General features: G+C 51.8%; 3 protein-coding genes across 7 annotated transcripts; 1 reads left to right on the top strand and 2 right to left on the bottom strand.

The window, feature by feature from the left end:
- Positions 1-71: 71 nt before the first annotated feature.
- ZNF219 (zinc finger protein 219) lies at positions 72-15,303 on the bottom strand. Of its 3 annotated transcripts, none has more exons than XM_036447944.2 (5): positions 15,138-15,303; positions 3,504-3,595; positions 1,773-3,216; positions 1,386-1,517; positions 72-1,134 (listed from the first exon to the last, which is right to left on the bottom strand). In XM_036447944.2, the coding sequence occupies exons 2-5, from the start codon at positions 3,507-3,509 to the stop codon at positions 533-535; spliced, it is 2,184 nt and encodes a 727-aa protein (XP_036303837.1). In that variant the 5' UTR covers positions 3,510-3,595; positions 15,138-15,303; the 3' UTR covers positions 72-532. The 3 variants fall into 3 exon arrangements, with proteins under 3 accessions (XP_036303837.1, XP_036303819.1, XP_036303829.1); XM_036447926.2 differs by lacking the exon at positions 15,138-15,303 and adding an exon at positions 9,016-9,234; XM_036447936.2 differs by lacking the exon at positions 15,138-15,303 and adding an exon at positions 7,156-8,544.
- TMEM253 (transmembrane protein 253) lies at positions 11,342-14,339 on the top strand. 3 transcript variants are annotated; one of them, XM_036447976.2, is made up of 7 exons: positions 11,355-11,611; positions 11,712-11,853; positions 12,183-12,293; positions 12,387-12,443; positions 12,998-13,114; positions 13,230-13,376; positions 13,731-14,339. In XM_036447976.2, exons 2-7 carry the CDS (start codon positions 11,746-11,748, stop codon positions 13,809-13,811), a joined length of 621 nt encoding a protein of 206 aa, XP_036303869.1. In that variant the 5' UTR covers positions 11,355-11,611; positions 11,712-11,745; the 3' UTR covers positions 13,812-14,339. The 3 variants fall into 3 exon arrangements, with proteins under 3 accessions (XP_036303876.1, XP_036303869.1, XP_036303858.1); XM_036447965.2 differs by having other exon boundaries at positions 11,357-11,615; XM_036447983.2 differs by lacking the exon at positions 12,998-13,114 and having other exon boundaries at positions 11,342-11,615.
- A 5,486-nt stretch (positions 15,304-20,789) lies between the features above and the next one.
- On the bottom strand, positions 20,790-21,249 carry LOC118724575 (thymosin beta-10-like). The gene has a single exon (XM_036447996.1). It carries the CDS (start codon positions 21,168-21,170, stop codon positions 21,039-21,041), a length of 132 nt encoding a protein of 43 aa, XP_036303889.1. The 5' UTR covers positions 21,171-21,249; the 3' UTR covers positions 20,790-21,038.
- Positions 21,250-24,526: the final 3,277 nt, after the last annotated feature.

Raw genomic sequence — 24,526 nt, forward strand, 5'->3', positions numbered from 1 at the left:
GCTGAGGTGCCTCTTTCCTGGGCAGAAAGGCCCACAGAGGAGGACAGGACATAGGCAGACAGACTCAGGGCCCCTGTGCCTCAAGACACCTGTTTATTGGGGACACAACTCTGCGACAGGGATGACAGGAATCGTACCAAAAATAGCAACGTCTACAGGACCCCTGAAGGGGCTTAGAAGGGTACAGTGCCCCCCACCCCCACCCATTGTACAAAAATAAACTCTCATGCCTATGGACCAGCAAGGACTGGCAGAGCATCTCCTCAACAGGGGCACAATCCTCTCTGCCAGCCCTGGGAACCCATTCTTTGATCCTCACCCCTGCCACTTCTAAGGCACTGTGACTCCCCTGGGCTGGGTGCGTACCGCCCACCCACCCCCTACGCCCTCCATACCCTTTACCTCTGGTCCACCTGGGGCTGGGATATGGGTCCCACACTGCCCCCCTGCTGGCTGCTCTACCAACTACCTCTAGTGCTCCCCCGCTCCTGCAGGGTAAGCTCACTACACTAACGGCCCCTAAGAGGGCTCCCTACCGTTCTTGCCCCCCCAATCCCACCTCTCCGAACCTCAACAGCCCGGGGCCCTCCTCCCCTTCCTGCAGAGGAGGGCTGGGAGGGGTCTCTCCCGATGGTGCTCGGACATAGGGCAGCGACACATCGGCCTGGGGGAGCCGGCGGCCCCGAGCCCGGCGACTGTGGTGCACTTGCAGGTGCAAGGCCATGAGCTCGGGGGCTCCGGTGGCGAAGGGGCAGAAGAGGCAACGGTGGAGGGCACCCCCGGGCCCGGCCTCGCCTCCCGGCCCCGCCCGCAGGGACAGGTCCAGGGGTTCGGCCTCACCGCCTCGCCCGTTGCGCAGGGTCCTCCCCGGACTGGAAGGCTTCCTGCGGGACCCCGGCGCGGTGCTGCTGGAAGGCCGGGGGCTCGGGGTGCCCTCCACCCAAGTCGTAGGCTGCGGAGCCGCCTTGGCCCCGGACGTCTGGGCTGAAGCCCGCTGGGAAGGGGGCGGCTCCGGGGGCGGCCCCGGGCCGGCCCCACTCCTCTGCTCCCGGTGGTGGCGCTGCAGGTGGTACTTGAGCGAGCCGGACTGGGTGCCCGCGTAGTCGCAGTGCGGACACTTGTAGGGGCGCTCGCCTTTGGGGAGGGGGGTGTGATAAGGTCAAAGTCGAGGTCACTGCCCGCCCCCATCCACATTCCGTTCAACATAGAGACAGACCTCCTCTGGACCAGGAAAGACACGCTGCCTCTCCCACCCCCTCGGATTTATTAAAGGAGGCTTTCCCCACACCCTCCCCTGGCCAATCTGAGGGCTGCTAAGTGTGGTCTGCCTGTCCCTTCTCTCCCTGCCCTCCGGTGCCCTCCCACCCCGGAGGCTGCCCCCTCACCTGTGTGCACGCGCAGATGCACTTTGAGGTGATGCGCCGAGCGGAATGATTTCCCGCAGAAGGGACAATCCTTGCCGGTGGCCCCCCGGCTCCCTTCAGACCGGTTCCCTCCGACCAGCAGCCCATTCTCTTCTGCAACACACACGTTAAAGGGAATCAGAGGAGTCCGTTGCCCTCACCCTATCAGAGCCATGCGCCCCACACCCACCCATCTTCCCCTTAGGGTCTGCAACAGCGTGTTGGGGGAAATGAGGGGTTGGCTATGCTGCAAGTTGAGCTGGTGCATTATGAGCTCCTTTCCAAAAGGAGGGGCCGGGAGAGGAGCAGAGGTGTCAGGGTGGGACCAGATATAAACCTTAAGAGACAGGAGGGAGACCCCTTACATACCCTGCGTGGCAGTGGGCCTCGCCTGGGCCCCCGAGGCAGGTGCAGAGTGCCCTGGCCCCTCCCCTGGGCGTGGGTGCAGCGAAGCCAGAGGGCCCAACGCCCTGTTGCGGGCCCAGGTCTCCTCCTCGGCCTCCACTACCTCCTCCTCCTCCTCGGGCTCCTCGGCGGCGCGGTGCCGGCGAGCCCGGGCCGGGAGCGCAGAGGGCAAGGGGCGGAAGCCTCCGAAGCTGCGGCCAGCCCCGGACTCGGCGCCCTCGCCATTGGGCCGGGCTTCGCCGGCTCGCAGGCTCAGGTAGCCCAGGAGGCTCGCAGGCTCCCGGCGCTCAGCCGGGGTGGGCGCGGGGGCCAAGAGGAGCGTGGGGCCCAGCGGTTCGTAGGCGAGCAGGCCCAGGTCAGGAGGTTGGGGAGCCCGGGCAGGCCCAGAGACAGGCCCCGGGGCGCGCAGTGGACCCAGCTTGCTGGCGTGCACCTTCATGTGATTCTTAAGGAACCAGGGCTCCTTGAAGCAACGGCCACACACGGGACACGCGTGATCAAAAGAGGCCTTGTGCTTGCGCATATGGCCCTTGAGAAACCAGGACTGGGTGAAGCTCTGGCCACACACTTGACAGCGGAACTCTGGAGGTGCAGGGGGCTCCTCAGGAGCAGCAGGGGCTGGGGTTGCCTCACGTTCGGGCTCCGGCTCCGGCTCCGGCTCCGGCTCCGGCTCCGGCTCCTGCTCGGGCTCAGGGACTGATCTGTGTTCAGGTTGGGGTGGAGGTTGAGGCTGCGGGGCAGCCGAGGTGGCCGCCAGAGGGCGCTCCGGAGCCCCGTGGGCCGTCAGGCTGTGGTGCAGCAGCTCCTCCTCCTGGCTGGAGCCGAAGCTGCAGAGGCCACACTTCCAGGGCCTGTGCAGGATGTGCAGGTGGCGTTCCCGCTCCGCGGCGGTGCGAAACTTGCCTTTGCAGAAGGGGCATCGGAAAGAGGACGCTGATGGAGCCTGGGGCCGCACCAGGCTCTCCGTGGCCAGGGTGGCCTGCAGGCCCCCTGAGCTCCGGGCTCTTCCTGACCGGGCCTCGCGCAAGAGCGCGCGTTCCTCCAACTCCAGCAGCAGGCGCGCGGCTGGGCTCCGCGGGCGCTCCGGCTGGTGCGTGCGCAGGTGCGAGCGCAGCAGGGCCCGCTGGGCCGCGCGGTGGCCGCAGTGCGGGCACTGGAAGGCCTGGGCGCCCGGGTGCGCCCGCAGGTGCAGAGCCAGGATGGAATTGAAGCGGAAGCGCTTTCCGCAAACAGGGCAGGGGAAGCGCCTTTCGCCAGCCCGACTCTCGGACCAGCCCACCGCTCCCATGCCTGGAGACCCTGCGGCGGTCAGGCCCGGTCCGTTGGAGTAGCGCTGCAGATCCAGTTCTCCGTCGAAGGCTGGCGGGGAGGGCGCTAAGTGGCCGCCCAGAGCGCGGGGACGTGAGCCCTGTGGAGAAGGGTGTGCACAGAGCAAAGGAGAAAGGAGAGCTGTGTGGGGGTTGAGAAGGACATGGAGAGCCATAGGACCCAAGGGAGGGGTGGATGGGGGCCCACACCAAGTACACCGGGTACCCTTTCCACTCAATTTAGGGAAACTGGAGGATGAATGGGAATTGGGCTTGTTGGGGCCACGGAGATAACTTACAATAATGGCAGGTCAGAAGGTGAGAGAAGGTAGGGAGGGGAGGGAGTAGAGTTGTAGGTACTTGCGGGTTCAGGCCAAGCTTCACTCACCTCCATGGACCCCTTTCACATTCTTTGGTTCTGGGGAGTGCGGGGAGGAGGAGGAGGAAAAGCTGCTAGTGAAGGCAACAGGTGCTGAAGAGCTAAAGCAAAAAGAAATAGATTTGGAGGAAAAGATAAGTCCTGATTTTCAGCCGTGAAAATAATCACTCCCAACTCAATGCTCTTAGCACCCTGTATTCCTGAAACCCTTCCCCCTCCTTGCATCCTGAGGCAGGAGGCGGCTGCTGTCACCAGAACTTGTACTCCTTGATTTGCCCATGCCCCAGCTTCCTTAGAACGTAGTTTTTTTTTTTCTCTCCCAAATACATTCTAAATGCCTGGCCCAGGACAACTACAACTACCACCACCCCCTGGTGGTGAGGGAGACCTTCACAGTATAGCCCTCTCTGGTTTAGATTGGGGTGTGCAGCTTGATGAGCAAATGGGGTGGGCTTGCCATGCCCCACGGTTATCCAAGTGGGAACAGTTGCTCTCAGATACCTAACTGACCAGCCAGCCAAACATCCTTCCCGACCCCACAGCCCTTCCTTTGCTCTCACCCTGTCTTTCTGTCTTTCCCCCTCATCCTCCCTCCCGCTGCCTGGATTCCTGATCCATTCATTTCCATTCATTACAGAGACTCATTCATGCATGGGAGAGAAACACCTCCCAGCAGCAGCAGTCTGGAGACAGACAGCGGGGGGAGGGGCACGCAGGGGGAGAGAGCCAGAAGGAGAAGGAATGAAGAAAGAGTTGGGGGAGGAATGGAAGTTAAGGGGCGCTGCTGACCTGGGGAAGGGGCTAAATACTGCAAATACCAGATAGGATTCATTCCCGTGTTTCAAACCTTGGAACCTGCAGTGTGCGGGGCCATCTCAGCCCCTTTGTCCAGGGCTGTTCCGAAGCAGGCTTTTCTCCTCTCTGCAGGGGAGAGGCTCGCTCACACAAGAGGAGGATTACACTGGCTCTGAGCTCAAGAGGCTGGAGTGAGGGACGGGGGGCGGGGCTGGGCCATCTGCACAGATAGGGGCTCAGCACATGCTCTGAGCAGAAAAGGGTTAAAATTCTCCAGGCTAAAATTCCCTGGGCCTGGGATGTGCACAGGTCCAGTTCTGAGGAAGAAGAGAACGGAGAGGAAGAGGATTGGGGGTGGGGGTGCGGGGCTTGCTCCTGATCATAAGCTGCAGAGGAGGTTAGCATTAAGACACAGAAGCCATCCCAGAATTAAGATTCATGGAAATATGCCTGGGAGGCTGACCAGAATTCAGTCAGTATACCTTCCTGCTTACATATATAATTTTATCTGGTCAAGGCTAGACAAATGTGGACTGTATCAATTTTTTCCCCTGAAATAGAAAGAATATTTGATATATAAAGAACTTTCTTACAATAGGCATGGAATGGGTCACTAAGCAAGAAAAAGACTCAAGCATTACTTTCCTTAAGGATCCTGAACGGAAGAAAATTGGGCCAGAAGTCAGCCCTGCTTATCAGCAAAAAAAAAGCTCTGAAGGTCCAAGTTTCCTTAATTTTTGATATTTACTGGATGTGATAAGACTCCATGAATGGGTCCTGGCAGCGTGACTCAGTGGCCCATGAACTGAAGGATTCCAGGTTTGATTTTGATCAATGTTGCAGGTTCCCCACCCCAGTTGGGGTGCATGCGAGAGGCAACCAATTGGTGTGACTCTCTCATATCAATGTTTTTTTCTCTCTCCTCTCTTGTCCTCCCCACTCCCTTCCTCTCTCTCTAAAATCAATGAAAGAACTATCCTTCAGTAAGATTAACAACAACAACAAAATCCACCAGTGAGTGCATAGAATGGGTGGAACAACAAATCCATGTTTCTCTTTAAAATCAATCAATAAATAAATTAAATTAAATTAAAAATGACCCTAGCCGATTTGGCTCAGTGGATAGTGTCGGACTGCAGACCGAAGGGTCCCAGGTTCGATTCTGGTTAAGGGTACAGACCTCAGTTAAGGCTCCTCCCCAGCCTAGTCAGGGAGTGTGCAGGAGGCAACCAATCGATGTTCCTCTCACATCGATATTCCTCCCTGTCTCCCTCTCTCTTTCACTCTCTCTGAAAATCAATGGGAAAATATCCTCAGGTGAGTTTTTTTAAATAAATAAATGAAAAGATTTATTTTTTAAAAAAATTACTCCCTTGGTCAGCATGGTTCAGTGGTTGAGCATTGACCTATGAACCAGGAGGTCATGGTTTGATTCCTGGTCAGGTCGAATGCCCAGGCTGTGGGCTTGATCCCCCGGGTGGGAGTGCAGGAGGCAGCCAATCAATAATTCTCTCTCATCATTGATGTTTCTATCTCTCTCCCTCTCCCTTCTTCTCTAAAATCAAATATATATATATATATATATATATATATATATATATATATATATATATATATATTTAAATACATTAAAAAAAAAAAAAAACTCCATGAGCTAGCAGGTACCTGTTACATGTGGAATCTGGGTTAAGGGAATTTTATTAACAAGAGGTTAATTAAGAAAGTGTCCAAGGGTCACTAAATAATCTCCACCACACTTTTAATATTTGAAAAAATCCCCTTTCTGGAACCAAGAGTCTAGCCAGGCTCACTGAGTGGTATCATGAAATGTGTAGAATAAGACCAAAGGGTACAAGGCTATTGTGGGCCCAATCAGACCCTTAAAAGCCATGCAACCTTCAGTGGATCACTTAACATCCCAGCTTATTCATCTGTACAACAAGGGGACTGAACAAATGTATACAGATGGTTCCTTCCAACTAGAAAGTTTCGTAGTTCTGAGTCACAAGACTTCTGGACCCCAAGAGGAGTTAAAACAAATGGTCATCCCTTCAGTACCATGGAGAGTGCAGTGGGCTACCAGAGGAGCCACTGTGGCCACCTCATTACCCAGGTAGTGCTAGGAAGTGCCAGAGGGGCCACATTTGGCATTTGAAAGCCATAATTGAGGCACTGAGAAAAGCTACATTTTAAAAATCTCTTCTCTGGAAGCCATGGGGGAGGGAGGGAAGAACAGTGGTACCAGAAGGTTTATTTTTGCCTTTTGGATGACACTGAAAATAGATAAGATGTAACAAAATAGATGTAACTAGAAGAATTTTAATGAGCTATAAGGAGTGTCCTGACAGTTACAGTTTGTACATCCTGGAACGAGTGAGTGAGGCATCATATTTGGGTCCATCACATTCTGTTGCTCTCCTGGGGATTCCCGGAACATCCTGGTGTACAGCCAATCTGGTATATTCAGAGGAAGCAGATGGTGGGGGAGGAGGGGGAAGGCTGGGAATACTGCATGGTCATAGCTGACTAACCTATGGGCGCATACTCTGATTCTGAGAAGATTCTAGAGCCCCTGAAACTGCCTGTAGGATAGTAAGCAAAATATTTCAGGGGAAGTTGACCTCATATCTGAGGCAAGTAGGGCTGGAATAGGACAAAGCTTTCTCCCCCACCCCACCCTACCTCCAAAAAAAAAACAAAAAACACTGCTTCGTACATAGCAGTTTCTAGGATAGAAATACAGTAATATACAAGAAGAACCATACTGAAACTATTATTCCTGAGCAGGGGAACTTTCCCCAAAGGGTAGCCTCAAATCAGTAAACCCACTGAGAGACCCTCTAGGCACAATCAAGATCTGAATCACCTCCACACCAAACCAGGTCGCAGGCACCTAATCCGACGAGGCTTTCCCCATAGGAGAACACAGTGACCGGGCCCACGATTCTATGAACTGGTTTAGAACCCGGGTCATGCATCTATTGCTGGCGGGCAATAAGCAACAGTTTTCTATAGTCGGGCCCTGAATCGCCATCCCTGAGACTTGGCCAGACAGTAGCACTGACCTACTTTCCTCCCACACTGGGAATCAGGGGTTATCTTGCCCTTATTTGGGTTCTATAGGGACACAAGGCGGGGGATAGGGATCAGAAATCTTCCCAAAGCAACAGGCCGATTACTTTTATGTGCGAGGAGAGCTGGTGGAGAAGGGGGTGTGGACCACCAAACCTCACCGAGTAGGGAAGGAGGAAAGGTTTGGCGAGAAGGTTCTTAGAAACAACAGGGATGGGTACCTAGAAACGTCTGCTGACTGGAGAACCATGATATTTGTCCCTCAAGCCTTGTGGTTCGAAAGTTGATAGGGGCAGTGTAAGGGGCAAGGGTTCAGGACTTCTGAGGTATAGCTGTGGGGAGGCACTGCTCACTGATAATTTCTAATACTTGCTGTCTTTCTCTCTATTCCTACACCTCCATAAGCCCTCTAACAATCATTAACACTGCATTAGACGGGGTTAAAGAAAAGGAACTTCGAGGGTCTAGAGTCAAGACCACCTTTATCAAACGTCCCTTTTTGGGGTCTTTTCTCCATAGCCCTCTAAACATCACTGCTCAGGTAGCTCCCCCAAACTGACCACAGACCCCAGCCTGCCCACCTTTCACACTGAGTGTACACTCTCCGGAGCTGGGGGCATGGAATCTTAGCCATGAACTCCAAGAATCTAGCAGGAGGCAAGAGGAAGGTACACCTGCTCACCTCCTGCCACCCCACCATGGCGGTGAGCCTTATTCCAGAGGCATGTCCCAACTTGATCCCTCTCCTGAAAGTTCTAGATCTGTGGGAGGGGGCACAGAGCAAGCCCTGAGTTCCCTGAACTGGAACTGACCCTAAGAGGTCAGAGTCTCAGCACCCATAGGGGCCCCAGTGCTGAGATTAGGGGGCGGGGGCGGGTGGGCAGGAGAGCCTCTGGGAAAACCCACCTCCCACAAGTAGGCTGGCAAGTAGGACAGGACCTGTGATCCTGCACAAGAGGTTCTTTGAGCGGCACCCCAGACCCCTGCCCGGGAAGATAAGCCAGGAGGAGGATGGGGGGCAGGGTTGGAAGGCTGGAAGGCCAGGGCTCAGCTACCCAGGCCGGGAGAACAAAAGCTGAGTTGCAGCCGCCTCTGCTGCTGCTGCCGGCGGCGGCCGAGCTCTTTGTGACACTTTGTTTGGGACGCAGAGAGGGAAGCACCCCCCCATCCTCTCCCCTCCCCCACCCCCGATCCCAGGGAGTTTGCCTCCATCAGCCCTACCTGGGGGGCCGGGGGGGGGGGGGGCGGCCATCCGCTCAGGCTCCCGGCCGTGCAGCCCTGCACCCCAGGCCCCTCGCGCCCTGCCTTCGGGCCCCTACAAAGACGCCTGTCCCCGGGCCCCCCCCACCCCACCCTCCGCTGGCCTTTCCCCTCTGGTGCCCCCTTCCCCGGCTTCCCCCACCTGGCCCCCCTCCCTCGAAACCCCCCCCCGGCTCCCCTGGCTCCCGAGGCCGCAGGGGGGGCCCCCCGCCCCCCCAGGCGCTCCGGGCGAAGTTTGCTTGGGGTCGAGCCGGCGCCCCTCCCCCGCCCCCGCCCCCTGCACCTGCTCCGAGCCCGGCGCGCGGAGCGGGGCCCCCCCTCCGGGAGGGGGGCGGGGGCCGGGCGGGGGCGGGCGGCGGAGGGGGGGCCGGGCGCGGGGGGAGCGGCTACTCACGAGCCCCGGGCGGGCGGGCGGCGGCGGAGCGGGCGGCGGCGGCGGCGGCGGGCGGCGGGCCGGCGGCGCGGGCGTCAGCGTTACGTGGGGCCGGGGGAGATGCGCCGGCCCCGGCCCCCCCGCCCCCGGCCCGGCCTCCGCCCCCTCCCGGCCCCCGCCCCCGGCCCGGGCCCCGGCCCGCATTGTGCGCGGCGGGAGGCGGCCCGGCCATTAGCATGCGGGGGGCGGCGCGGCGCGCGGGGAGCCGGGCGCGGGCTCCGGGGACGGGGCCGGGGCGCCGGGAGCCCCGGGAGCCGCCGCCGGGGGCGGGGTGCGGGCCGCGGGGAGCCGGGGGGCGCTGTCGGGGGGGTGGGGGCGGGGGCGGGGCGCGCGGACGGGCTCCCCAGAAGGCGGGAGGGGTTTCGAAAGGTCATCCCGTCCTTCCCCGGCCTCCGCGCCGCCCCGCCCGCCCGCCCGGCCCGGACATACCAGGGAGGGAGCGCGGCGCCCGCTCTGCCCCGACACGCTCGGCCCGGGAAGTTCCTCCGGGGCTTTATCTCCGAGCCTCTCCCTGCGATGTGTGTCTCTTTTTGGGGAGGAGGAGGAGGGGCGATGAGAGAGATAGCTCATGTCTGCCGTGGAAGAAACAGTATTAAAGTTAACTCCTCGGCCCTTCCTGTTCCCGATAAACAATCCCCGCACCTTCCTCTCGAATCCTGCTTCCCATTCCTCAGGTCACTCTGCCGGCCCTCCAACGCCACAAATATTTACCGAGGGCTCCTGAGTGCCGGCCCGGTGCTCGGCGCCGCGGGGGGATGCACAGGCAGGGGGTGCAACCCCGTCCCCGCAGGAGATGGTAATCCGGACAGGGGCTATGTGTGTGTTTCAAGTAGTAGAGTCCGATTGAGCCAATAATGACTGAATGCCTGTTCACCTATTTAACGGCATGTAATCCTTACAGTTACACTCTGAAATGTGAGGTTACGTTTATAGGTCAGGAAAACGAAGCTAAAGAGTCTCTTTCCACTGGCCTGCCAGCCTCAGGGAGCCTCCGTGCAAGGCCAGCATCTCCCCTTCTGCCAGACCATCCACCGCTACCGAATAAAGTTAGCACACAGCGGTTCTCAGCCATTTTAAGTGTGATTCCCACTCCCCAGGGAAGAGCGGACACAATGCTACAAGGAGCGTTGGCTCAGCACGGAGCAGGGCACAAGTGGCTTACAAAGAAGGCCAGGCCGCTCTCCTCACAGAACCTGGCCTCCGTGTCCTAGCTCCCAAGGGCCTTCTGGCTCGGCCTTCCATCATCAACAATAACGATAATAGCCACTCACATTCATTGAGCACTTAGGTGCAAGGTGTTGGGCTGAGCTGGTTCATATGCATTTTCTCTTAATACTCCAAGGAGCCCTGTGGTATTATTAACTTCCCTTTATAGGTAAGCAAACACAGATGAAGTAACTGGCACAAGGTCAGCCAGGTAGATCTGGAATTTGGACGTAGGTCTGGTTGCCTCCAAACCTCAGGGCTCTGCATCAAGATGATCTTTCCTATTTTTGATCTCTAAATATATATATATATATCTGGGCCCCCACTGGTTCTGCTGCTTGCTGTAGAAATAAATATCCCCAGCTTAACCTCTGAATAAGCCCTTTAGTATATGGGCATCGGGCACAACAGTATGACCTCATCAGCGCCACTAATGGTTACTAAGCACCCACCATGAGTCAACAACCCTTCACAGTCATATTATTAGCCCCCGTTTTATAACTCCGTTTGAACAAACAGTGGTTCAAATAGGTAGAATAATGTATTCAAGGTCACACAGCTAGGAAAGTGGCAGAGCTGAGATTTTAGTACAGGTCAGCTTGGCTGCAAAGCAGCTTGTATCTCTCAAAAAATATTAATTGTTGCAATAGCATCCTCGCAAGACCGGCCATTTGGGGACTATCTTCTTCTATACGTGTCTAGCTGAAGATGATCACCAAGCTAAAAACAACCCCCACTGTAATAGGGCACCCCATCCTCAGTGTCCCATCCAGAGTAAACCCTCCAAAAATAAGGAAGGAGAGAGGAGAAGCCATTCAGAACGTGACAGATAGGAAGCCAAGGGAATTAAATCTTGCCTGGTTTGGGGACAAAGCTGCAAGTGGCAATGACATGGGAACAATCCAGACAGTAATGTGGGATTTCCCTAGGGAACAGCAAATTATTTGAGGAGGAAGAAAAAAAAAAGAGAGAGAGAGAGAGAGAGAGAGAGAGAGAGAGAGAGAGAGAGAGAGAGAAAGATTGATGGAGATGGGGGTTGGGGGCTGAATTAGGGCCCATGGTGGTAGCATCCATGCGCAGGCGTTCAGAAGAACCCAGGATGGGCAGAGATGGACGCAACAGGAAACAGGAACAAAACAAGGCAGAGCTGGGCATCTCGTGGAGTGAACAGAGGCTGGTATCTACCTACGGCCACTTCCGGTTGGCCCTCTTAGAGACCTTTGCCCCACCACACCCCAACCCTGACAGCCTGTCTCAGGCAAGACAAGTTTGCTGTCAGCTCTGAGCCACTAGGCCCCACCAGGAGCTCCAAGCCCAGCTGGGTCCCCTTGGAGTAGCTGCTTCAGAATAGGTAGGTGAGAGGTTCTGAGCCTCAACTCCCTGGATATTAGAAGCATGCGGAGGGGCAGCTGAAATAGAGGCTCCTGCATTTCTGGTCTCCTTTTTCCCAGGGAAAAAACCCAAGCTTCAGCAATCAAGGGAGCCATGGAGGACAGAGCTGGTCAGCAAGAGCAAACCAGACCCAGCCCTCGTCTGGAAAAGCTACAGCACTGGGCAAGGCAAAGGCAGAGTGGGAACCTGTTGGTGCTGGCGGTGAGGCCAGGATGCCCTACCCCAAGCTTCCGCATGTCCACTTGTACCCTAATTCCATTCCATCCATGTTTTGTGAACGCTTACCACGTGTTTGAAAATGTTAGACTCTGAGAGGGAGGATGGTGGAGGAAAAATCTACAAGCAGCTTCCATCATGTGGGGAAAGCACGCAGTAACTAAACTATGACGTCAGGCAGAACAAATTAAATGACATCCCCTTCCTTCACTGCCCTTGGTTGACTACTTTCCACCACCAGGCATTCCGGCCAATGGCTGGGGTTGAGAGGAGGGAAGGGAATTGCTGACAGTTCCCCTGCGTCTGGCCTCCAGGTGAGCCAACTATGGCTGGCAGTGGCTGTGGTGCCCTTGGCTGTCTCAGTTGCCTGCCTGAACTCTGCTTGTCACATGGCCACAGCACTGCCGCTTGGACCTGGAGCACTGGTAAGATCCACCACAACAGAGGATGGGAGAAAGATCCTGGGGGCCCTTCACTAATAGGGCCAGAGCTCAACCCTTGCCTTTCTCACCATTCAGGGTCTCCTCACTGGGATTGTTACCCTTGAGCTGCGCAGAGCACCCCGCCTTTGGAAGGTGAGAGGGGAAGTGAATGCAATACTATTCTTTCCACCCAAAACACACACACACACACACCACTCCTCAACCTAGAGAGTGGCTCTCCAAGCTAATCCTATCAGCTCTCTGCCTGACAGTACTAAAAGACTAAGGCAAAAAACAAAAACAAACATGGAAGGCCAAAACCGGTTTGGCTCAATGGATAGAGAGTCGGCTTGGGGACTGAAGGGCCCTGGGTTCGATTCCGGTCAAGGGCATGTGCCTTGGTTGCGGGCACATCCCCGGTGGGGGCGGGGGTGCAGGAGGCAGCTGATCAATGATTGTCTCGCATCGATGTTTCTAACTCTCTATCTCTCTCCCTTCCTCTCTGTACAAAATCAATAAAATATATATTTTATATATATATATATATATATATATATATATATATATATATATATATATAAAATGGATGGCTAAGGGCCCTGTTAGAAGAATAAAAGCTGAGTTTTGTTTCTGGGTAGGTGCAGGTTGAGCTTGGGGTTGCAATGAGTCCCCTTAGGCTAGGCAGGGCTGAACTGGTTCACTGGCAGGTGCAGGCCATGATGATACTCAACACCATCGATCTGATCTTGGGCTTCATCGTGGTGGTGGTTGAGGTGATGAAGACAGCCTTGGGGTCTGCAGCGACTGCTTCCTCCCAGGTACCGGTGAGTAAAGGAGAAGATGGAAAGACAAGGAGGCCAAAGGAGATGGAGAGGGATAAGGGCAGGGGCCAACAGGTGTTGGTTCCTCTGTAGCATCCTCAGCCTTGTCTACCTGTAGCTGGACGGCTTGTTGGTGCTGGAGCTCAGTGCTGAGGCTTTCACCCTAGGAGGAGTGCTGGTCTCAGCATATTCCCTACTCCTGCTAAGCCAGAGGAAGCCAGGATGCTGCAGGAGACAGAGTCTGCACTACCGGGAGCTGCAGCAGGTACTGAGGGCAGGGGGGAAAGATGGAGCTACCTAGGAGCTCATTTTTTTTTTTTTTTTCCAATGGCTCTTTTGGCCAATGGCACTTAAAGGAAAACAATGGGGCAGGGAGAAAAGGAAGGGGTCCTAGACTCATGCTAATTGGTTTTCTGACTGGACATCTCTCTCCTAAAGGTGGGTAAGAGGGAATTGGATGTCTAAATGGTTGGACCCAGAAATGTGGGAGAACATTAGAAAGCTGCCTAACTATTAGAAGGGCTATAGGAACACAAGACAAAACTGAAAGAGGAGGAGGAGGTTGCTTTTGTAGATGATTCCTCCTTTCTCACCCCTCACACTTCTGTCTGGTTTTCAGGGTCTCTCTGAGTTGGAGGAAGTTACTGATTTGGAGAATGGTCCCGCGGTGGCTAGCACAGCAAACCGAACAACTGCATGAGATGGCAAGGCAAGCGGGCAAGTGCTGCTCTCCTACCCTGTGGGAGCGTTCTCCAGACCTTACTGCACCCCACCAAACTCAGAAAAGAGATGGAGGCCCTGGAGACCTACGTGCAATCCAGTGGGGATGCCTTCAATTTCCACTCAGACTAGGACCCTTTCTCGTCTAGGGGAAGCTATACGTCGACCAGATTCTCCCCTCACCTCATTGCCCTGAAAAGCTGCCCCCCTACAGGCCATCCTTAGGCTAACTTTCAGCTTTCCCCCTCCCTTCCATCCTTACCCACCCCCATCCCATATAGTTTCATATCTTCCTCTTCTCACTATGTCTCTTCTTTCCACCTTTCATAATCCCATCCCACTCCAAAGCCCAGGTTCGCATACGCGGCGACTCTCTGAGATCAATCCACGGGTGGTTTTAGTTCTCCCCCTCCGACTGGTTCCGTACTCCGGCGGAGACTACAAGTCCCATGATGCCCCGCACCCCCCGCGGCCTGCTGGGAAATAAAAAGCCTTTTCTCCGCGGTGAGGGCGCTGTGCATCTGCTGAGTGACGTGAGGAGCAGAAAGTCCGGGCCTAGCCGACTTGCCTCGGACGCGACCACTGGCCCGGCGTCCAGGGAGGAGCCAGGCGGGTGGTTCTGAAAGGGGGCGCCGCTCCCCCAACCGGGGCAACTGAGAGCTGGCTGCGGCTCCATGACCCTCCCTCGGGCAGCTCCGGGAACCCGCAGGCGCTGGGGGATGGCCCTCGGCAAAGCTGGGGTTCCCCGGATGCTGTCATCGCGCCCCCCTCTGGCAACGCCCAAGTCTAAAGTCCTGAGACTTGGAGCGCGCGCGAGAAAGGGGTTGGAGATGATGAGTCAGAAGCCCGGGGCCCTCCACGCCGCCCTCCCCCCCCCCGGCGTCTGGCCGCCTCGGGAGGTCCGGCTCCCGGGGCGGACAGGTGGACTGGGCAGGAAGAGGGAGGGGCGCGGCGGCCGCTCAGCCTGAGACTTTCCCGCCTCTGCGAGCACGCGGCGCAGCGAGCCCGCGTGGCCGCCGCCCCTCGCCAAGGCGGGAGCGGGACTGCGCAGGCTCAGCCCCCGCCTCGCCGCAGCCCCGCCGACCTTCGGTCCCGGCCGCCGCCGTCTGGTTGCTGAAGCTCTCGTGGCGCTCAACCCCCACCGTTTCTGAACTTTGCAAAGTGTGCAAAGACGGCAAGCACACGCGGGCTTGAGAGAGAAAGCCCAGAAAGAAAAAAAACCGATAGAGACCCAGGAGTATACTACTCAGGGCAGCTGGTTAGCCCTATAGAAACTGCCCAGAGCTGGAGTACTGAAGGAACTCACCCCAAATTCACACAGTGCCCAGGATGGGTGTGCGCCTCACACCCATGTGTGTTCCCCCTGGAGTAGGCTTCTTTCCCTTAGACAGAATGCTGCTGCTCGGAAGTTTGGCCAAGCCCAGGCACCAGCGAGGAAAGAGCGCAGCCTGGCTGCCTTGCCCTAACATTGCAGCGGTGCCAGCGGCAACTCCTTTCTGTGTGTGACACCTTGGGAGTGGTAATAGTCGCCCTATGACAAGGTTATGTGAGTACTAGTGGGTGGGGATAGTTCTGGGATTAGGTTTAGGAATGGAAAAAAAAAAAAAAGATCTGGGCCGCTCTCTTCTCCTCCCACTCTAACTGCCAGAATAATGGGAAGCTCATGTGTGAAAGATTCAGAAAATAATTTTCTTCCAAGTTAGAAGGTGGTAGTGGATGAACAACTTGGAGTAAAAAAAAAATAAAAAAAAAAATCAACAATCAATTCTCACTGTCTTCCAGATAGGAACTACAAATTTTAGTGACATGAGCAGGTCTAGGAATTGCATTCTAGATAGTTCTTGAGAAAAAGTCAATGACCATGCAAATGAATCCTTATATCAGTCAGGTTGGGCTAAGTTATGCTGTGGTAACAGTGCCAAAATCGCAATGGCTTAAAACCACAAAGGTGTATGTCTCACACTACATGTCGAGTAATTGGCAGGCGCCTCTGCTGGTTATGTTACTCAGGTACCCAAGCAGATGGACCTCCACCCCTTGGAGATCCTGCCATGTCACTATGAAGCTTAGAGCCCCAACCCCTTCCCTGAGCCTGAAGAATTGTTCACAAGCCCTTAAATGCTTCTGCCTCAGAGGGACTAATACCACTTCCACTGGAACTTTATTGGCCAAGGTGAGTCAGAGGGCCACACCCAACTTCCAGACAGCTAGAAGGGCAGTCTTTTCATATTCCTGCAAGGAGAAAGGAAGCAGAAATCGTCATTAAAGGAAAAGTTAATCATTTGCAGTGAGTGATACTAGAATAAGCAGTTGGAATTCATGTATTCTAGCAGTTACTATGCCCATATCTACTTCTTTGGCTTTGGTGCATGAATCACTAAATGAAGTTCTTAATGAAAACTCCCCAAAATTAACAGAACTGAAAGAGGAAATCTAAAGATTCTGGGGGGTTTTGTTATATATATAACAAATAGACACACACACACACACACATTTTTATTGATTTCAGAGAGGAAGGGAGAAGAAAAGAGAGATAGGAACATCAAAAATGAGAGAGAATCATTGATCAGCTGCCCCCTGCACACCCCACACTGGGATTGAGTCAGCAACCAGAGCATGTGCCCTTGATTGAAATCTACCCTTCAGTCCATAGGCTGACGCTCTATCCACTGAGCCAAACTGGCTAGGGCTAAAGATTCTGGTTTTGTTGTATAAGTTTGAGCGAATCAAACCTCTCTGAACTACATTTTGCTTACATCAAGATAATAATCACAGTATTTAACTTCTCTACTGACCTATCAAGGCTAAAATAGAATTGCACATAGAAAATAATTTAAAACTAAAAAGCACATCAGAGGTTGACAATAAATTGCCTATAGAGATGAGGAGTAGTGAAAATGAGTGTAACAGTATAAGGAAATAGGGAGTGGTGTGAACTGTAGTAAGCTAATAAGCATACATTCTATTTAATGACCTTCCTCCACTCAACTTCATTCAAACATATGCCATGTGGAACTGTAAGCTTAGTATTGCCATAGTTCCAATTTTCCTATAAAGGTCAAAAATTCTGGCTTTTAAATGTGAAATCATCTAATTTTAAAATGTTAATTAACTTTTTTAATTGACCAGATTCAGGCTGTAGTCCTTCAATTATAGTCTCTCCATTATACAAACATATGGTAGGAATTATGGGCAAAAAAAGGGACCACATACTAAACCTGAAAAGCTCAGCGGAGGCCTTACAAACTCAGAAACCAAGTTAACCCCATATGATAGTCTGAAATTAAAAGTTTATGGTAGATTGTAGTCATGTCCTAGGCTGGCATTTTCCCTAACAAAAGTCAATCAAACTGAGCCTGTCTGTCATCTTTTTCTGTATGTACAGAGACATACCTGTTAACATATCTTTGGAATATCAATATCAAAGTAACTTCCTTTTTTCCAGACCCCTCAAAGCACAACCACTGCACAAAGTAGACCACAAATCCCCTTATTGTTATTATTAACTAGAGGCCCAGTGCATGGAATTTGTGCATAGGGCAGAGGGAGTTGTCCCTCAGCCCGGCTGTACCCTATCACAGTCCAGGAGCCCTCGGGGGATGTCTAACTGACAGCTTAGGCCATTCCTCACTGGGAGCAAGCCTAAGCCTACAGTCAGGCATCCTTAGCGCTGCCATGGAGGCGGGAGAGGCTCCTGCCACCACTGCTGTGCTTGCCAGCTGTGAGCCCAGCTTCTGGCTGAGCAGCACTCCCCCTGTGGGAGCACACTGACCACCAGGGGGCAGCTCCTGTGTTGAATGGAATCAGGCCAAAACCAACTCTCCAACATCCCCCAAGGGGTCCAGGATTGCAAGACGGTGCAGGCCAAACCTAGGGGCCCCACTGGGGCACAATCAAGGCTGGGGAGGGACATGGGAGGTTGGCTAACCTTCGAGGGACCATGGGAAGGCTCCAGGGCATGTCTGGCCCATCTTGCTCAGTCCTGATCTGCTAGACCCCAGCAGCAAGCTAACCTACTGGTCAGAATGTCTGTCCTCTGGTGGTCAGTGTACATCATAGTGACGGGTCAACCAGTCAACTGTCTGCCCCCTGGTGGTCAGTGCATGCCATAGCAAGCAGTTGAGCAACCGTAGCATATCATTAGCATATTACACTTTGATTGATTGAGTGGATGACCGGACAACCAGACACTTAGCATATTAAGCTTTTATTATATAAGATTGTTAATTGTTAACTATCCTGTACCCTCCTATGTAAAATAAATGTGTGTCTATTGGTTGTACTTTCTATCTAGTCCCAGAGACCCCCACCCCACCCTTTGTTTTCTCTTGCTTTCCTAATCTATCACCAATAAAATTCATGTCGCCCCTTATGTATTCCCCTTTGATTCTGATGTATAGCATAAGTGATACAACTGTCATTTTCCTGAGCATTTTCTCAATTCATCCATATCATGCGTCCCGGCAATTATCATCAGGTTGGCTCAAATAAACTCATAAAAATTCTTACAGGTTTGGACTTCTCTTAAATTTGACAGAATTAAGGTTTTAGATGTGCTATACGATTTTTGTAGGCTCTCCAGGCCTTTTCTGAAATTCAAGTCTTAGAGAGATTTAACATTATGTGCTTAAAACTTTTAAAATCAAAAAACCCTCTATGGCATTGGATCTCAAGCAGCATTTAGTCCCCCAGGGGTTATTTGGCAATGTCTGGAGACACTTTTGGTGGGGGAGGGACAGATGTGTATACAAAAGGAGCATTAGTAAGTCAGATCAGAGATTTTAGTCCCTGTGCTACTAAAGCCCCTTTCCTGTGCATTATCCTCTGCCAGCTGCAAGTGAAGACAGTCTGTGAGGCTTGCCCTGTGATCCTCATGTTTACCCCTCCCTGCTGCCTAGTGTGAGAGTCCCTGGCTGCTCCCTGAAAGCATTCTACTTTGCTGCAATGCTTCCCAGCAAAGTATCCACCCCTTGGCCAGTTTGGCTGCTTCTGTGGAAGTCGCTCGTGTTTTACTTAAACTGCTGCCTATTGAGACTTCACAGGAAGCAGTGACTGTGTGACAAGGCTGCAGCTGACGTCAGATTTTAAAGGCCTTGACCAATATACCTCGCTTTAAGCATTGGAGAAATGTCCTACTGTGTTTCCCCGAAAATAAGACATCCTCCGAAAATAAGACCTACTTACAGGTTTCCTTCTGAGTGAAATATAAGGCATCCCCCCGAAAATAAGGCCCCCCCCCCTAGACTAAACATGAGAGATTTGGTCCACTGATTCTGAAAGAAATGGAGTCACAAGAAATTCACCAGGAAATTCAGGAATTGGATTGTTATGATGATGTTCCAGAAGATGATGACATGATTGTCATTGAATAAATGAGTAAATTCTTGATACTGTAGGATTCACAGTTTATCTGGTTTGTGTTGACAACTACCGTACTACTGTACCGTATACAGGTAATAAATTTCCTTTATTTTCATTTAACAGTAAATGTGTATCATATTCTTCTTCATGGAAAAATAAGATATCCCCTGAAGTTAAGACCTAGCGCATCTTTGGGAACAAAAATTAATATAAGACACTGTCTTATTTTCGGGGAAACAGGGTATTCCTGTGGCTTCCTATGCAGCTGAATGCTGTGGTGGGTGGGACATTGTCCATGATGATGAATGTTACCCTCATTTCTTTAAAACTCAGACATGTATCCCGGCCTTGAGTACATGATTATAGACAACTAATGGTCTTTCCCAAATGAAAGGAGCTGCTTTTGCAGACGGTTCAGGTTTTGTGGCCCCGGGTGTGTCCTCTGCTGCCATCTCGTGGCCTCTCGGCTGACCGGGTTGAGGTCTCACAGAGCCTTCCGCCGGGTAATGGCGTGTGGCTGCTGGAGAAGGAGCCTCTGCACCCGGCAGGCGCCGCCCACACCCCTCCCTGCAGTGAGTCCGCCAAGCCCGGGGCACACGGGCATTGCGAGCAGGCGGGGGAGTGCAGGGCCCTTCCGTCATCCTCAGCCGCTCGGGCCTCTGTCTGTTATGCAATCCTGGAAACGAGCCACACCAGGGAAATCAGTAAGCTCGACTATCTAGGAGTAATCCGAGCTGACCTCGCCTGCTTGGCCTGATGAATACTGGGTAGCCACTCTCCACCTGGGACCGAGATGTTCTGAATCTCAGGGAGAAAAGGTTATTCAGTGGGGTTTCTGGGTTTCATTTTTCTTGTCCAGGCCCATTGTGTGTTGCTCTGTGTCCACGCCCATCATCTGGACCTGCCCCGCCGGTGCTGCCTCCAGTGTGATCTTTGATGGACGCGTTGAGCACGTCAGGGGCGGCGCTGTCGCTGGGAGACAGTGCGTCCTATCAACATGGCAGGGGCTGTGCGCCCAGGTGAGGAGAGGCCCTCTCCAGGGCGCGGGGCATCTGGCTGGGAGACTGCCCTGAGCGGAACCGGTGACTGAGCGGTGACTCAGCACCGGAGAGAAGGCCGGGAAACAGTTTCACTTGGCGCTCCCCCACCCGCCCCCCCTAATTAGAATAATGTGTTAAAAACGTCCCAGTTTGTGAAAGCAAATCTGTAGAACTGTCCCTGCTGTTAGCCTCTCTTGAACACTTTACAGTGTGTTTGTGTGTGTTTTTATGAGGGCTCTGACTCTACCACTCCCCCGTTCCCCCTCGCCCCGGAAGAGGCGGAGAAATGAGGAGGAAGGGAAACCACTGTCTTTGATGTTGCAACCTGCTTTCCCCGCATAAAAAATCAGAGGGAAGAGCCTCCTTTCCTTTCCTTGGGCCTCAGGCCAGAGATAACCTGCTACTAAGCTACTGTGTGTTGCTTCTCTTTGAAAGTCAGATGCCATTTACTAAATGGGAGTTGTCTCTGTTTCTTTTGTTTTTCCTTCTTTGTCTATGTTTTTTTCTGCCTTATTTAATTATATTAATTAATGTATATATTTAAAAAAATATATATATTTTGCCACGAGGTGTGTTTTATTCCATTAATCATACGAATAATGTTCTACAATATCCCAGGGCAAACTGGAGAATTTGGCAGTTCGATGGGGGAAAGGGGGTCCCCTAAGGGACGCACAGGTCAATGGTATGGGCTCCGAGTGTCCTGGTTCACAGTGCAGTTTGTGGCTCGTTTGTTCTTGCAGGTGGTCTTTTCTCCACACCGCAGGGGACTCCCGAAGATGCCGGAGGTGGAAATCCTCCGGTTCTTAGGACATTTCACTTTGCTTCTCCTGCTCAGTGGTCTCTTTGGTCGGCAGGATACTCTTCTGTGTCTCCGTCTTCTTCAGCTTGGCCTTATCGAAGCTGGCGACATCCCCCATGCCTGGTTTGTCTGCCATTTTTTGAAACAATCCTAGGCCTTCGCTCCCAGACCAGGTCCATGGCTCCCAGTCGTGTCACTGCAGCAAGAGACTTAATTTATATTTTACTAGAGGTCCAATGCATGAATGTCGTGCAGGGGTTTCCCTCAGCTCAGCCTGCACCCTCTGGCAGTCCGCTCCTCCCATTCCCCTGGGCCTACACCGCCGGCAGGGGGACATCCCCCAAGGGGTCCTTAGCTGCTTCGGAGGCAATAAAGGCTCCCACCACTGCACTGCCCTCGCCAGCCTTGAGCCAGGCTTCTAGCTGAGTGGCACTCCCACAGGGGGAGCACACTGACCACCAGGGGGCAGCTCCTGCATCAAGCATCTGCCCCCTGGTGGTTAGTGTGCATCATAGCACCTGGTCTTTCCGCCCTTCGGTCGATTTGCATATTACAGTTTTATTATATAGGACTAGAGGCCCAATGCATGAAATTTGCGGAAGAGTAGGCCTTCCTTCCCCCGGCTGGTGGCACCGGTTTTTCTCTAGCACCCAGGACCCATGCTTGCTTTGATTAATTTTAGAGAGAGAGAAAGGGAGAGAGTGAGAGAGAGATCAGTGCGTTGTTTCACTTATTTATGCATTCATTGGCTGATTCTGTGTGTACCCTAACTGGGGATTGAATCCACAACATTGACAAATGACCAATAAGCAAATGAAAATTATGTTGAACACCATTAGTCATTAGGAAAATGCAATTCAAATCCATGAGATACCACTTTACCACTTCACCTCTACCAGGATAGCTATAAAAAATGACAATGGAAAATAAACAAGTGTTTTCAAGGATGTGGAGAAATTAGAACTCTCATGTACTGCTGATAGGAATTTAAAATGCTGCTATGGGAAATAGTTTGGTGGACCCTGGCCAGATAGCTCAGTTGGTTAGAGTGTCATCCCAATACATCTAGGTTTCAGGTTCAATCCTGTTCAGGGCACATATAAGAAGCAAAGCAACCAGTGATTTCATAAATAAGTGGAACAATGAATAAATGTTTGTCTCTCTCTCTCTCTCTCTCTCTCTCTCTCTCTCTCTCTCAAGATCAATCAATTAAAAAAAATTTTAAAGAAAAAATAGCTTGGCATTTCCTCAATAGGTTAAGCACAGAATTATCACATGATCCAGCAATTCTATTCATATACCAAAGAGGTGTTTAAACCAACCAACCAACAAACAAACAAATAAGAAGCACATGAACATACATGGCAGCATTATTCACAGTTGTCACAGCCGAAATCAGTTTGGCTCAGTGGATAGAGCTTCGGCTTGCACACTGAAAGGTCCTAGGTTCGATTTCGGTCAAGGTCATGTACCTTGGTTATGGGCACATCCCAAGAAAGGGGTGTGCAAGAGGCAGCTGATTGATGATTCTCTCTTATCGATGTTTCTGACTCTATTCCTCTCTCTTCCTCTCTATAAAAAAAAAACAATAAAAAATATATATTTTTAAAAATGGTGGAAACAACTCAACTATCCATCAACTGATGAATGAATAAGCAAAATGTGATGGAATATTTCTTATTCCAACATGCTACAAAATGGATGAATCCAGAAAATATTATGTTAAGTAAAAGAAGCAAGACACAAAAGGACACATATTGTATGATTCCCTTAATCTGAAATATCTAAAATAGGCAAATTTATAGAAACAGAAAGCATATTAGTGGTTGCCAAGGACTGGGGGAAGGAAAGAACAGGGAGTGACCACTTACAGGCTGCAGGGTTTCTTTTTGTGAAGCTGAAAATGTTCTGGAACTAGATAATAGATGGTTATACAACATTTAGAATGTACTAAATGCCACTGAATTGTACACTTTAAAATAATTAAAATGGTGAATTTTATGTTATGTAAATTTTACCGCAATACTTGAAAGCACATTACAAAGCAATTGGTATATAGCTGTTTTTGTTTTTCTAAAGTATATGCATAGAAAAAATGTAGAAGGATGGATATCAAATTACTCTTTGTAATTTGTTATCCATTGAGTGGTCATTTAGGACTACTATTCTAATTATTATACAAAAATCCAAGATTACTTGAGTCCTTTATTTAAAAAAATATTTTTTTTTTATTGATTTCAGAGAAAAGAAGGGAGATGGAGAGAGATAGAAATATCAATGATGAGAATTATTGATTGGCTGACTCCCACCCCCCTCCCCCCACCTTTACTAGGGATCAAGCCTAAAACCCAGGCATGTGCCCTGACTGGGAATCAAACCTTGACCTCCTGGTTCATAGGTGGATGCTCAACCACTAAATCATATCAGCTGGACTACTTGAGTCCTTTTTAAAAGATGCTGTAGATAATATTTAATGAAATAAAGGTGTGTTTTATCATATATTAATATATTATTAAACCAAAACAGTATTTTTGAATGATCCAATCCTATCTAATGAAGAAGGAATATGCTAATTGACCCTCACACCATTGCAAAGATGGCATTGCCCTCAGCCAAAAAGGAGAAAATATGCTAACTGACTGCCCCACACTCAAAGATGTTGCTCAAAGCCACAAGATGATGATACCCAGTCCCTCAGCACCCGCAGCCACCCAGGGCCAGCCCCAGGAGCAGGTAAGCCTCAGGTGTCAGCTGCCCAGCCGCCCAGGTAACCAGGCTCAGGTAACCAGGGCTGGCCAAGGCTTGCGCTGTCGGCAGTGGCAGCAGCAGAGGTGTGATGGGGGCATCTCCTTCCCCTGATCACCAGGTCTCCTCCCGCCCCTAAGGGCTTCCGGACTGTGATAGGGAGCAGGCCAGGTTTAGGGACCCCACTCCAGTGCATGAATTTTCTAGTTTCATTTTAAAAACACCAATTGCATTGGGGGGGGGAAATTTACTGAAATTGTATATGCCCACATATTAATGGTTATGTTTTAGTGGGGGTGAATATAGATGAATTTTCAAAATTCCTCCAGAGAGGAATTTGGAGTTCTAGATATTTTTTAAATGTTTTTCTTTTGTTGAGCCCCAAACTCTTTTTTTAAAAAAATATATTTTTATTTATTTCATAGAGGAAGGGAAAAGGGAGAGAGAGATAAAAACATCACTGATAAGACAGAATCATTGATTGGCTGCCTCCTGCATGCCCCATACTGGGGGTTCGAGCCCACAACTGGGCATGTGCCCTTGATGAGAATTGAACCTGGGACCCTGCTGTCCACAGGTCAATGCTTTATCCACTGAGCAAAACCAGCTAGGGCCAGAAACTCTTCTAAAAAAAAAAAAAAAAAGGATTTTTATTGATATTTTTAGAGAGAGAGGAAGGGAGAGGGAAAGAGAAAGAAGGTGAAAGAGAGAAACATTGATCAGTTTTCCCAAAACCATGCCAGTCAG

This window comes from Pipistrellus kuhlii, unplaced genomic scaffold, assembly GCF_014108245.1.
Source record: "Pipistrellus kuhlii isolate mPipKuh1 unplaced genomic scaffold, mPipKuh1.p scaffold_m20_p_1, whole genome shotgun sequence".
NCBI classification, from domain to species: domain Eukaryota; kingdom Metazoa; phylum Chordata; class Mammalia; order Chiroptera; family Vespertilionidae; genus Pipistrellus; species Pipistrellus kuhlii.